This window comes from Denticeps clupeoides, chromosome 19, assembly GCF_900700375.1.
Source record: "Denticeps clupeoides chromosome 19, fDenClu1.1, whole genome shotgun sequence".
NCBI lineage: Eukaryota > Metazoa > Chordata > Actinopteri > Clupeiformes > Denticipitidae > Denticeps > Denticeps clupeoides.
In genome coordinates, this window is record NC_041725.1 from 13,706,373 (window position 1) to 13,721,072 (window position 14,700).

General features: G+C 45.3%; 2 protein-coding genes across 23 annotated transcripts in view; one reads left to right on the forward strand and one right to left on the reverse strand.

The window, feature by feature from the left end:
• Window positions 1-14,700, reverse strand: part of LOC114769588 (neurobeachin) — a 206,101-nt gene that overhangs the window by 56,635 nt on the left and 134,766 nt on the right. For all 22 annotated transcript variants that reach the window (XM_028962751.1, XM_028962771.1, XM_028962754.1 and 19 more), the window contains 2 exons: window positions 8,147-8,293; window positions 3,600-3,736 (listed from right to left, as the gene is read on the reverse strand). In XM_028962751.1, coding sequence (XP_028818584.1) covers window positions 3,600-3,736; window positions 8,147-8,293 — 284 coding nt within the window. The remainder of the gene's footprint in view (window positions 1-3,599; window positions 3,737-8,146; window positions 8,294-14,700) is intronic.
• Window positions 614-2,991, forward strand: mab21l1 (mab-21-like 1). The gene has a single exon (XM_028962772.1). It carries the CDS (start codon window positions 866-868, stop codon window positions 1,943-1,945), a length of 1,080 nt encoding a protein of 359 aa, XP_028818605.1. The 5' UTR covers window positions 614-865; the 3' UTR covers window positions 1,946-2,991.

Sequence of the window (14,700 nt, forward strand, 5' to 3'; positions counted from 1 at the left end):
CGATCTTAATATTTAATATTAACGATCCCGTAATAATTATAACAATAATAAAACGTTACACTAATCCCATATATAAATGTTGCACTGCCGAATTATTTTTAAATAAAGTAAAATATTACATTTTGTAAAAAAAAATATATATATATAACGCCACGATTTAAATCAATTACATTTGCATACGTAATAATACTACTAATAATGATGTTCCGGAATGGCGCCGCCAAAAAGAATAAAGCAGAAATAGATCCCACGGCAGGCCGTTTTCTCCTCTCCTTCCCATGTGGAGGTGTTTTTTCCCACCTTCACGCTTCCTCGTATATAAAAGCTGGGGATGAACTTGTCGTCCGTCCGTGACGCGGCGCGCGCCGATTGGGCGTCTCCGCGTGGGTCCCTCCCTTTATAATTTCACGGGAGTGTAGTCCGGGTCTCCAACACACACACACCGCCACACCACGCCACACCAGACCGGCGGCGGCGGCGGCGGCGGGGTTCATCTGAAACACGCACACGCGGCGCACGCACGCACGCACGCTCGCACGCACGCACGCACGACGTAACCGGGAGCGCTGATTAGGGAATGTAACCGGCGAGGAGGAGCACTTGGGGCTTTTTTTTTTTTTTTTTTTTTTTTCCAACTTTTGCTTCTTCGTTCCTTTCTCTGACTTCGGAAATATTCCCGATATTAAAGCCCGATGGTCTGATCGCGCGCGCTGCGGACCCCCCACCCCACGCGTCACGGTTCTCCTTTTTTTTTCTTCTGAATCGTCCACCTTCTTCTCTAAAATTGGCTCCCGTACAAACAGCCGCGTTGGATCCCTCGGGTTACTGCGAGACTCCGGTCTACAACCCGGATCTCTGCCCCAACATGATCGCCGCGCAGGCCAAGCTGGTCTACCACCTCAACAAGTACTACAACGAGAAGTGCCAGTCGCGCAAGGCGGCCATCTCCAAGACCATCCGCGAGGTGTGCAAGGTGGTGTCGGACGTGCTGAAGGAGGTGGAGGTGCAGGAGCCGCGCTTCATCAGCTCCCTCAACGAGATGGAGAACCGCTTCGAGGGGCTCGAGGTGGTCTCGCCCACCGAGTTCGAGGTGGTGCTCTACCTCAACCAGATGGGCGTCTTCAACTTCGTGGACGACGGCTCGCTGCCCGGCTGCGCGGTGCTGAAGCTCAGCGACGGCCGCAAGCGCAGCATGTCGCTGTGGGTGGAGTTCATCACCGCCTCGGGCTACCTGTCGGCCCGCAAGATCCGCTCGCGTTTCCAGACGCTGGTGGCGCAGGCCGTGGATAAGTGCAGCTACCGCGACGTGGTCAAGATGGTGGCGGACACCAGCGAGGTGAAGCTGCGCATCCGCGACCGCTACGTGGTGCAGATCACGCCCGCCTTCAAGTGCACGGGCATCTGGCCGCGCAGCGCGGCGCACTGGCCGCTGCCCCACATCCCGTGGCCGGGGCCCAACCGCGTGGCCGAGGTGAAGGCCGAGGGCTTCAACCTCCTGTCCAAGGAGTGCTACTCGCTGAACGGCAAGCAGAGCTCCGCGGAGAGCGACGCCTGGGTGCTGCAGTTCGCCGAGGCCGAGAACCGGCTGCTCCTCGGCGGCTGCAGGAAGAAGTGCCTGTCGGTGCTGAAGACGCTGCGCGACCGGCACCTGGAGCTGCCCGGCCAGCCGCTCAACAACTACCACATGAAGACCCTGGTGTCGTACGAGTGCGAGAAGCACCCGCGGGAGTCGGACTGGGACGAGAACTGCCTGGGCGACCGGCTGAACGGGATCTTACTGCAGCTCATCTCCTGCCTGCAGTGCCGGCGGTGCCCGCACTACTTCCTGCCCAACTTAGACCTTTTCCAGGGGAAGCCCCACTCCGCCCTGGAGAACGCGGCCAAACAGACGTGGCGACTGGCGAGAGAGATTCTCACCAACCCTAAAAGCTTGGAGAAACTCTGAGGTAATAAAGCAAAGCCAAAAAAAAAAACATATATATATATATATATATATATTCCACGTTTAGACCCCCCACTCCCACGATAATCCCGCAGGCCTGGAGGAGTCCGGCCACTACTGTCCACGGCTTTCATCTTCTTTTTTTTTTTTATTTAATAAGGACAATAACAATATACGATAATTAAACATCGACGACAACATTTTATCAGGCGATTCATCGTGTGCAAAAAAAAATCCTTTTTTATTAGCGTTCCTCATACTCTTATCTCGTGGTGTTACTGTTTGGGTAGAAAATTGATTTGAAAAAAAAAAAAAGATCTATATATATAAAATAATTCAGAAGCGACGGTTACCTGTCAGTGTTATTATTTTTTTTTTCTGCTATCCGTGTCAATTAAAACAATTATCACGTCATTTTCCCTCTTATCTCATTCCAATAACATCCCCGAGCCTGGGTAAAATAATAATGATGATGATGATTTAAAAAAAAATAATAATAACTGTACATTTTTATACTGTAAATACCTACATCGACAAATTGTGATTCCAGTGGTCTGAAATTGTGAATGTTGTTGTGTGAACATGTAAAAAAAATAGAAATTCAATTCTACCCGTGTTTAATTACGCGCCTCATCATTTGCTCTTTTTGTTGTTGTTGTTGTTGTTGTTTGTTTGTTTTTCATAGTAGCAGAATTGAACAATTTAGACTTGCATCGAATATAGTTTTTTCTTTCTGTCAATGGAAAGTTTCGAGATTTTGAAGTTTACATGTGATGGTACTATTTGTCATTTAAAAAAAAAAAACAAGCATTCCATAAGCATACTTGAATTATTATTTAAACTATATTCGATCTTTTTCTAAAAGAAACTTTGCTTACACGATAAACGCTGATGAAAGAAAATAAATCTATAAATATACCTGAGAAAATGCACTTGAAATACACTGGAATATAAACGTCTTTGTGATTTGAGTTTTTTTTCTATTTCTATTCTGTCTCTTGGAATTATTTAAAAAAAAAGTTAATAAAACGAAGTCACCTGTGTCACAATTATAAGTGTCATATACCGGCCGATATTCAACACACACACACACACACACACACACACACACACACACACACACACACCAATACACCTGACTGCAAAAACCTGCATCTATAACACACACACAAGATCTGATTCTAAAGGCCAGTAAAAAAACGAGTGCACTGCCTTTTTACGCGACGTTTTTACACGTGCAGGGGAGTTTATAACAGGGTATAAAATTACACGCTGCACCCCCTCACACTATCCATACCACGTGAGACTTAAAGAAAGGGAGAAAATATATTCTACATATGTGTTCTGTAATAATAACACATGCATATATAGGTGTGCATTAATCATTAAACATAAATTATTATAATGCACGTCCAGTCGTATATGTCGTCGGGTTTATTCATTATTATTATATAGATATATACTGAAGGACAATGTTCCAGTATTAATATGAGTATAGTGTATAGAACAGCTGTGTGTGTGAGTGTGTCCACTTCTTTTCGGATTATATTTTTTACGCCGTGATCACGTGTGACCACGGGTGACGTCACCTGCCCCAGACGCAGCAGGAAAAAGCGCGTGAATGCCACGCCCGTCACCGCATAAACGCGTGACTTACCTTGGGGTCGATCCGCTTGAAGGCAGGGTCGTCCTCGTCCACTTCGAAGTAAATCTCGGTGGTGGTGATGGACAGCGTCCCGCGGGCCACGATCACCGGGGCCACGAGCTGCGCCGGGGTGCTGAGGACCACGGGGCCTGGAACACACAGCGCAGCGCCGAGTTTTACACACAGCAGCAGCTCCGGGGCCGCATCTCACATTTCGTGGGCGTCGTTAATGTTCATTGGGCTGATTAGAGGTTAAAAATATATTGTAATTACAATGTTAGCCCTTTATGGTCCAGAGTGGGAAATATTTAGGACGTGTTTTTGTTTATATCACGTTACATTCCATCGTTTTTAACTGTAAAATATATAGGCCCATATAACTGCAAAACATAACATGGGATATTCACTAATCACTTAAAAACGCGCGTTGCTGTTAAGTAAACTGTCGCCGCGCCTCCGGATTATATCGCGAGATTTGTCGATCCCCCTCCTCCCGAAGCGCGGCCCATCGGTCCTAATCCGGGCTCCTCCTCGGCCAATTACGGCCGGGTCCCGGCGCGGAGATTACAAGCGGCCATCAGATGCTGGAACAGTAGAGGGGGCTTCATCCCCACCCGCAGGACATGGCACAGGACGTAGAGAGGGGGTGTCTATCTATCTATCTATCTATCTATCTATCTATCTATCTATCTATCTATCTATCTATATATCTATCCATCTATCGTGTTGCAGGGGGTGGGGTACGAACTACCATAACAAAAGCTCAACAATACAGCGTTAATCTACCTAAACGCACCGCACTGACGGAGCGGATTAGTTTATAATCCCTTATGGGATCCTATCATAATTGGGGTGTAGCTATAAAATATTTACACATGGGGTAATACAAAATAATAATAATAAAGTAATCCTATGAACCACGGGACCTTTTTTTATTAAATGTAATGTATACATTTAATAGACGCATGCATTCTGTTTCTTAATCTAAAAATTAACATACTAAAACGAAGAAATTATTATTATGATTACTGCTGTATATTGTGTAAATATATATATATATTTTTATTTTTCGCCTGAACTAGGCCCTACACGCACTTTGTAGGTCGCGTCCTAAACTGAAACAGGTGTTCAGGTTAATCCTCTGCTCCACGACGCAGTGACGTCAGACGCTAAACGGCCGGGAGGCGTGGCCTCTGCGCCGACGACAGCAATTTAAAGAGCGCTGGTCCGCGGCACGTTTACGTGCAAGAGATCAGCGCAAAAATCCAGAAACAACAACGTTTAAAACTAAAAAAAGACGCGCTGCCAGAAACTACTGCGCATTTTACAGTCTCTTTAAATGAGAATATGTAACATATATCGTCATGCAATATTTTACAGTTCAATCATCCAGTTCAATAAAATACTAAATAATAATAATACTATATAAATACTAGTAATACTAAAGTGGTTTGCAATGAACAAAGCAGCACATCTGACCTACTACTAATGATAATAAAATAAGTAAGACAACAACAATAAGTATTATTACTCTTATAATTATTTTTGCTATTAAAAGCAAAATTTGAAAATTGCTTTAAAATCATTATTATTCCCCGCTCCTGAACAGGATAGATTTGTTTGCATGGTGTATGCTCAGCGTATGCTGAGCACACCACAGCAGAAGTGGCGAAGGTGCTGAGTACCGGACGTTAACCCCCTCCTCGCCGCCCTCCGCTCGTCTCTTTGAGCCGAGTGAGTCGCTGCGCGCCGTCGGTGACAGAGGAGGAGCCCTCGGCATGTGTAAGCGTGGCCGAGCGAATCAACGCGTTTGTATCCGCAGTTCCTCGGGGCTGCGTGGCCGACGCCTCCCTTGCTGGCAGCTGATTCTTCCCCTCCCCACAGGCCTGTTGCTGACAGGGATCTCGGCACAGTTCCCTCACTAAGATTAGCATTAGCTGGGCTGTGCACAACACTGCAGCCACACTGAGCACGGCGGGCTGGAAAGATGAAACTCTGCTACAGATAACACGATTAAAGTTCCATTATAAGAATTACTACAATTTAAGAAGAAAAAAAAGTACTGGCATATAAAATATAGATAATTCTTTCTAAGCACTGTACACTGCAGGACATGAAATTGCGAGGCTCTCATGCATGTTTAATCCCCAAGGGAAGCCACTTAAGTTTATCGTTTATTTTGTTTACTGGAGGCCGTCCAGGGAGGAAAATGGAATTTCTCCCAGCGAGGGAAAGAAATAAGAAACAATAGCAGGTTTCTCACAGTAACAAAGACGGAACAGCAGCAAAATACCACTCCTGCCTCAAAATCCTTTCCCATTGAAGCACGGGTGAACATTCCAGGAATTTAAAACTTCTTGCCAGGGATCCCTGACTGTATTTCAAAATCAACTCTGATCAACCCTGTGTGTGTGTGTGTGTGTGTATGTGTGTGTGTGTGTGTGTATATATATATATATATATAGAGAGAGAGAGAGAGCGAGAGAGAGAGAGAGAGAGAGAGGGGGGGGGGGGGGGGGGTGAGAGAGAGCGATAGAGAGAGTGTATGTGTGTTCCAGGCTATGTGCAATTGGCAAGGCAGCGGATCCATTCAGCGGATCGTACCATCATCTGCACTGGCAGGAGTGCTGAACTCTGGCTAACTCCGTCCTCAGTGACTGGGGCAATTTCATATAAAGCTACCTGCTAGTTATACGATACACATGCACATGATCCTGGTTTGGAACGAAGAGGCAGGAGGAATTAGAGCAGGACAGCCACCATATGACCAGCCTTACTGTTCTAAATAAATAAGATATTAAACTAAATTATCTCTATTTATTAGTCTAACATATTTTCCGGTATTTGATGTATTAAAAAAAGTATTTAGTGTGTCATGAATTCCCAGAATCAGAATCATATATTTAAAATAAATAAATTAATAATAATAATAATAATAATAATAAAATCTCTATATATATACACACACACGTGTGTATGTGTGTGTGTGCATTTTGTCCTCAAACAATCAATGCAAAAACTAGTCCACTCTTTTGAAAATGAACCATAGGCTTCATAAACAAATGATCTTGATGCATTTTGGTACAGTAGTGTTTCCCTGTCAGTGAAGAACGTTACATACTTTTGAGGACATTATTTATGTTCGTGTGAGCATCCCATACAACATGGTTTTCAGAGCAACAAAACTGGGTGCTGGGGGAGCAGCTGAGCCAAAGAAAGATGATCATCCCTGCGAGACAAAGCCCAGTTAACGCACCTCGAAAGCCAACAGAGAATGAGGCATTAATATCTAAGATAATGGTGATTTATCGTATCTCTGCTTCAGACATTTTAAGCCAGTGAGCTTCTAGGTGCTATATTTACCCACTCGATGAGGCACTGGAGAGAGGGAAAAAATTGCATGATTCCTTTGTTAATTTACACCACGAGGAGAAAATCAGCATCAGAATCTGGCCCAGTTTCATGTCCTTTTTCTCTATATATATATTAGTGGAAACAGCAGGAATTTGGTAGAAGAGCAATCCGATTTTTATGTTAGTGACAGTGTTGATAATGTCAGAGATGATTTTTTTTTTTGTTTTCATGGAGATTGATCTCTCCTGAGTTATACATACACTTGCCTCTGGAGATAAACACTCGAGGACGAAAATGTGCTAAAATAAAACATGCAAAACAGACAATGAACACCGAGCGGAAGGCAGGCAAATAAACATCAGCAGTGGTCTGAAGGTTGCAACACAGTCCAGACCCATGCAAATGAGCCACGCTGCCAAAATAGACCTACTTCAGCAGCGAATACACACATATTACCAACTCTGGGCTGACGTCGCCCGCAACGGCCTGCAATAATCCTAAACACACATTGCATGATTATATGAGCACATGCACGGGTGACAAATGAAAAGAAAACATCTAGGTTCTGACTCAAGATGGCACAAGAGGAGCCATTATTACAGAAGGGTGACATCTGCTTTTAGATGTGACGCGTTTGTGCAGTATGTCAGGTGACTGAGCAGGACATGATCAGACTGTCAGACAGACAAGAAAAGCCCAGTGGCAGCCACGCCGTGAGCGTTATTACAGCAGGGCTGCGGCGCTGCGGGACATGAGCGCGTTGATGAGCATGAACATGATATAAATCATGTAATGTGGCCTTCAATCACCAGACGTCGACCCAACTCTCAGCTCCCGCTGGACATTTTTTTTGACCGGCGTCTTCAACGGTGTCTCCGGCATCATCAAATGTCTTTTGGAAGAATTGTGTCAGTCCAACTAAGTGAGAACCAGACACTGGAGAGTCTGTGACAGGAAGCACTGAAGCCGATCTTGGCGCTCAGAAACTTTACGTTGGCTTTTCCTTTTCATCTGTAACCCATCTGTACAATATCAACACAGTTTAAGTTCAATGCATAAAGAATTTGGACTGTTTGGCTATTTTACCACACGAAACGTGTCTAAATGCTGCACATAGCAAACACTCTGCTGACTGTATTAGGTTTTTTTATGAAAGTGTCGCGGCCGAGGCGTTCGCTCCTTGTCTCTCTCCCTCCCCCTCTCACCTGCCAGGTTGTCAATCTCCTTCTCCTGCAGCAGGCTGACGGCGTCGTCATCCCCCTCCAGCATCAGCTCCGTCTCGGGGTTCTGGCTGACCACGGCCTGGCTGCGGAAGCTCCGCTTCGACTTCACCACCTCGTCCTCCTCAGTGCCTGCGCGGTTGGACACGGTAACAGGGATCAGGCAGGTGTCAAAGTACGCGCCGAGAGAACGCGCTTTAATGAACATCTGAGGAATTGCATCAGGGGTGCAAGGCAGTGTGGAATTAGTTTGTTCAATTGACAAAATTACAGTCACGACTCCTAGTTTGAATTATTAACAACACTTCCCAATCCTAGGAGCTGCTGCAACAGTGAACGTCCACTGAAATAAACCCATTGGGGCAGTGGTGGCCTAACGGGTGAGGAAACATTTCGTTATGTGCACCCTGTGCTGTGCTGTGTGTCCCAATGACAAAAAACAATCACTTTCATTTCTTTTGGTAGGATATGCTGGTGAATGTAGGGTCGTTCAATGTGAACAAATGCGTCAAGCTCGTTCATGAAATTGCTTTGCAATAAAGCTCTTCATACGTTTGGTCTGCATTGTCTCCCCACATTGTTCTTGTGAATTGCTGCTTATTCCCGGAATCCACAGAAAATCCTTTTTTCTTTTTCAGCAGCCAGTGATATTTTTATGAATTGACCTTAGATGTCAGATGTATGTAAATCACGCGATCATGACAGGCTTACAAAAGCTTTGTGGCAGAAGGGCTTTAAATGTTAATCTGAGAGTCTTTTCAGTTACACGCAGCGCGACGGCAGGACGTCTCGTATTTATGTATTTTGACACGAGCCCTCAACACACCGTCACGGCGACGGACTTTCATTCCGTAGCCGCTTGAGTCGCGCGCCATAAAAGCGGACGAGTACAGAGCGTCGTTTGCATTTATCAAGAAACCCCTCGTCATTCCGCTTCCTTCCAAAGGGCCCACAACAAATGGCGGAGAGCGGGTGCTCATCTCAAAAGTCAGGGCCATTTTCCGTCCGAGGACGAGAATGAGATTGAACAGACAGTACAATTAGGCGAATGCATCCATCGCCAGAGCTTATCATTTGCCTGCGCCGTGGCCAAATGAAGAGTGACTCAAAAAGGGCGGATCCAGCGCCATGCCCAACGAGGAGGAAGCTGGGAAAAGCGTTTGTCAGCTCTAATTACCCGCAACTGCTGCTACACATCAGCGCATGCATGCATATTTCCTCCTTAAGGTCAAATTTACACACAGGCGCCCGAAAGGAAAATAAAAGCCACAGAAATCCCAGATGAAGGGAACGCTTGGAATGGGAGGCTCTGTTTTTTTTTTTTTTTTTTTTAATTCCTTTTACGGTCGTCTACTTTCCGCACTGCATGTGCTTCCCCGTGGAAGATACAGGTTTGCAGGTCTGGGTGCCATCAACATCCAGGGGAAAAAAGGCTATGCCTCATATCTCCGGACCCTTTCATCAGTGGACCACGATCTTCTGGAACAAGGGCTGCGAAGCAGACGAGGCGGCCGACATCAAAGCAGACTAGAAACTCGCAATTGTGCGTGCGATCATTAGGCTGTGGAAGCCCTAAACGAGGCTAGGCTACGATCGCGTGGTTCGCCATCGCATGCAGACAAAATAAACCCCGCTGATTTCCAGCACAAAAATGGCCGACATCAATAAGGATAAAAACGAGCCGTCAGGCAGAGGGACGCCTGCCTACAAATCAATAGTGTCACCATTACGAGGGAGAGGGATAGATAGACGGTGGGCGGGAGGGAAAATAAAACATGAGAACACAAGCAAGCTATAAATGATCAGACGATATGGACACAGAAATGTGCTGACAAAGGCGGTCGTTGCGGCATGATGGATAGGCCCCTCGACTCCAAGACGATTTCAAATCAAAGCAATTCGTGCGAAATAGCCCTCCATTTTTCAGCATTAAGGTGAAGCAGTGGCCTCATTAGGAAGACCTTAAACCTTTCAATGCAATCGGAGGAGATCAAAAAAAAAAAATCTAAACACTAAGTTTTAAATAAAATAAAATAAAATAAGGTAAAAGGTTGTCTCCAAAGTCTGCATGACCCGACCAGAAGCATCTGCTTACTGTACCTCTGCCTAATAGGAATAAATGGGCCGATGCCCGCTGCTGGCTTGTTGTAAATGAGAGTGAATTAGGGAACGCGGGCCTGTAATATGAGTTCTGTCAACACCGGGGGTTCTCGCCGATTTTCTGGGGACGAACACAGCTAATCAAGGGCTCGGTCGACATCAAAATAGCCAAAACGGAAACTGCAATCCACCAGCAGACGTTCTCCACCTGCAGAACAGAACGAAAAAATAAATAAAAAAAGCCTCTGCGTATGTGCGCACTTTGTGTTTTGGTGTGATGGAACACCCAACAAATCAACTTGTCCAAATAACGTCTAGTTTTCAACCGTATGGACTTAACAGTCAAAAGCACCACCTCTATCCATCCCAAACTTTTTTATTTTCCACGCATTTCTTTTTATGAACCATGTTTTAAGTCATGTTGATGGTTAAGTTGACTGTGTCTGGTACGTTCATAACTTCCTGACTTAATTTTTTATAGACATATATCATTTTAATTAATATTCATCGACAGTAGAAAGGCACCCTTGCAACTGGTGACACCCCTTTCATGACTAATGAAACGGGGAGATAGCAGTCGAGGAACGTAACAAGACAAGGCTCATATGGGACTAAACGTTTTAGCCAAAATACAATAAATGAGACAGTTCACATCACCACGAATGAAGTATAATCATGAATATTAATCATGTAAAATATGCATTCGTATTGGCAAAGCAGATTTCATTTATATATCTGCAGACATAATCAAAATGTCTTCTCTTCTTTTTAAACTAGATGTATTCAGACTGAATACAGATGAAAATTTTTTTTCTTTATACATGCATTGTGTTGCACTATGAAACAGGTAAGATCAAACTTCTACTCAAGCCCTGATATCCCCATGGCTTGCTCCTGGTTTTTATGTCAGTGGTCTCCTGGGGTATTTCTGTGCCATGGGCCTTGCACTTTTATGGCTGTGCTGCAGTCAGGGAGCATGTGTTTTTTCTTACTCCCATAAGTAGTGAAAAGCCCCCGCTACTCACTCGCTGAAAATGAAACAAAAGGAACTATGCCGTGATGTTTTACTGGCCCACGATGCAATGCGGTGTGTGTTTTGGAGCGGGTGGGTGACTGAGTGGATCAATGAAACGCACATGAAACATTAAAACTGGCTGTAGCCTGCAGGTTTACAGGCAGTCGTGAAGTCAGATGCGTGCAGCCTGCAATGATGTCACATGACCCCTCCACAGCGTCTCCGGGCTTCAATCTCATTTGAGCCGGATACCGGCAACCATTTTGCAGCCTGTGCATCACCGCTGTGCAGACGCTCCCTCGCCAAGGAAAATCGAAGACAGATGCATGGCTTAAGTAACGGGGTGTGTGTATGTGTGGAGTCGGCTGTAGTGCGGCCCGAAATGGCCGAGCACTCTTTACCACCCCCACTACATTCGCTCCCCCTCACAGGCACCAGAGCCGTGGGTTTCCCAGCGGACAAGAGCTCGCCGCTCTGTCAGGCACATCAGACAGCTACCCTCTTGGAGGGACCGCCCCCCCCCACCCCCTTCCTCCAACTTGGTATGGTAATGTCTGCGCGCAGCGATTTTTCTGTGAAGGTTAAGCCCATACGGGGCAATTAGAAGTTGCAGTATCGTTCCCCCCGCCCCCCGTTCTTTCTCGGAGAAGGTTTCGCGCAGCCATTTCCCTGAACCCTCCCCCCCCTCGCCGAGTCCCTCGGTGGGACCAGCCTTCTTCACTGACAGTACACAGGGCAACGCGATAGCAGCCGGGACCGCTGAAAAAGGAATCAGGAGGCGTGTCTAACATTTCTCATGTACTGTTCCAGGAAACGAATAAGATGTAAAATGTGAGCTTGGTTGCTTACGTAACGAATGTGCGGTGTTGTTTTTTATACTAACAGACTAAGACGTCACTGTTTCTGAAACCCCGATGACAACGTCATCGGACGTTGACCACAGGCATTTTTGACCACAATCTACAACCAAACTACATTTGCAGAATTCTGACTGGTGAACTAGTAAATGTGACATTAGTGAATATGCTGCATGAACTTTAGGGAAAACTTATTCTAGGTTTTACTGGGGGGGTAAACAAAGCCTGTCAAGTTGTGTGCAGAAGAAATAAAGTGAAATATTAATATTAAAGTGATATTAATAAAGTGAAATGCTGAGTGAGGACAATGCTACAGGATGCACAATTTTCTGCAGCTGCAGCTACAACCATGGCGTGTTAAACAAAGCTGCTTGTCCAATGCCATCTTTCCGGCCTGCCCTCCCTCTCCCTCCTCAAATAATGAGCTATAAAGGGCCTCTGTCCAGGCGTGGCACGAGAGGGCAGCAGGTCAGACAAGGAAGCTCTCACCTGAGATGAAGTGGCAAGGACACCCGGAGGTAAAACAGGCCGTTAAAGACTTGGATCAATATTAACGTGACTTCCATTTCATGCTTGCCCAATTCCAATCAGCTAACAATATACTGTGTGTGGCACCTCTGACTAGGAGTAGAGGTTATTATACACACACACACACACACACACACACACACACACACACAGCATCCATTAGGATGCCAGTGTGGCTAGTAGAAGAGGGAAACAGTTTTGTGGTTACACTCCCCCCACGAACGTGAAGAAGAACAGTGATTTAAAAGTTCTGAGGCTGCCTGGATGGATTTGGAGCCCAGAATACACTTTAACTCCAATCAATACCATCTTCGGCTTCGACAACTGGTTTTATTCCCTTTAATTATCATAAAAATCGAAACAAGAGGCATACTGAGTTGATGACGCTGATGCTGTCAATTGTACATTATTATGTCGTTTATAGAATCAATGCAGTACTAATGGATAATAGACTCCACCTCCTATTATTAGCTGAGAAACAGAGTTAGATATTATTCCATCACAGCTTGGATATAGCAGAGGCTAATGCTTAGCAGTGTAACTCTTCACTTGTTTCACGTTTCAATTCAATAACGATGCACAGCGATATTCAATGCATATAATCTTTTCAACTTTTCAAATGTTATAATTCAATTTTTATGAGTTAATAAGATCGTCATAAGGTAAATATAAAGAGCATATAAGGCTCCAATCAGCCTGACAGCAGGCCTCTATTCATGGATTAGGTGTTCATGATTAGGGCCTTGTTATAAGGAACAAGATGGCAGCGGACAGACGCTGCTGCATTGATGTGGACTGGACGTAACCTGTGTGTCGGTTTCTGTTCTGGCAAGTGTCACACGCCTACGGGTTTGTTTGTGCTCCCCCCTTTTCTGTTCTTTTTTGCCCACGTGCTGTTTTTGTGTAATTAATAAATCCCTTGTTATCACAGTGACTTCCTTCATCTGCGCCTCATTCCCTAATCAACCCCGAGTCGTGACAGTTTTACTGCACATAATATGTGCCGAAAAATTGTATTTATTTTTGAGTAAATAAAATATAATATGGCATTTTCACTCTCAATCAAATTAGTGGTCATCTCTGCACAGAAACCGGAAGTGATACCAACAAGCTGAAAAAGAAATAGGAGCACGTTCACTCCTTCTCCCCTCACACTGCGTCTGCACTGTTGTTTGCTTTAATGAGCGCACCGACTCGTCAAACGTGCAACTGACAACAAGTAAAATTCTGCATCTCGACAGTGTTCCTCATCAGGAGGAGACTGATCCAGGCCCAGCTAATGACTCCCAATCTGCCATCTCATCGTTATTTACCATCCAGGCAACTTTCTACTTCTCCGAGTTCTTGTGACTAATAAATCTGCAGCCTCCCGGCCCACTGAACTCCGTCCTCTTTAGATGACTGAAAAAATGGCTGTTGTCTGGAGTTTAGGGCTTCAAACAGCCATTAGTGTCACGACAGAGAGGAAAGAAAAATAAAATTTCCATAAAATTCAACAGTGAGGTTTGTTGCACACTCTTCAGGATGAGAAGTGTGTCTGTTTGAGACTGAAAGAGAGATGTCCCTCGTCTGTCCCTCACTGGGAGAGCTCTTGACTGAACCCCGTCCCTTTCAAACGACAAACTTATGCATTATTCCTCTCATTAGAAGCACAGAAAGGCAAAGCGTCTCCAGCACGTCCTCAATCACCAGCGGCGACGGACCCTCTGAGGCCCAGTACAGAAAATCCAGTGCAGACGCAGAGGAACTTTTTTAATGTAGAATATAGCACTCTCAGCTCGGCATATGGAGTTCAGAGATGGCGTTTAAACCAAGTGAAAAAAAATACACTGTCTTCCACGGCAATTACTGGTCTTGCGACGAGAACAGGGGCCACCTGCAGCTTAGTGACCAGATGGTGGATATACGTTCTTTGTGTGTGTGTGTGTGTCACGCTGTTCATGTGCTGTGCTGGCACTGACATGACCCAGAGCACGGCCATCTGACAAAGCAAAAAAAGCCAGAGGCCAGACTTCTTCCATTTTTCGTCTCAAATATGT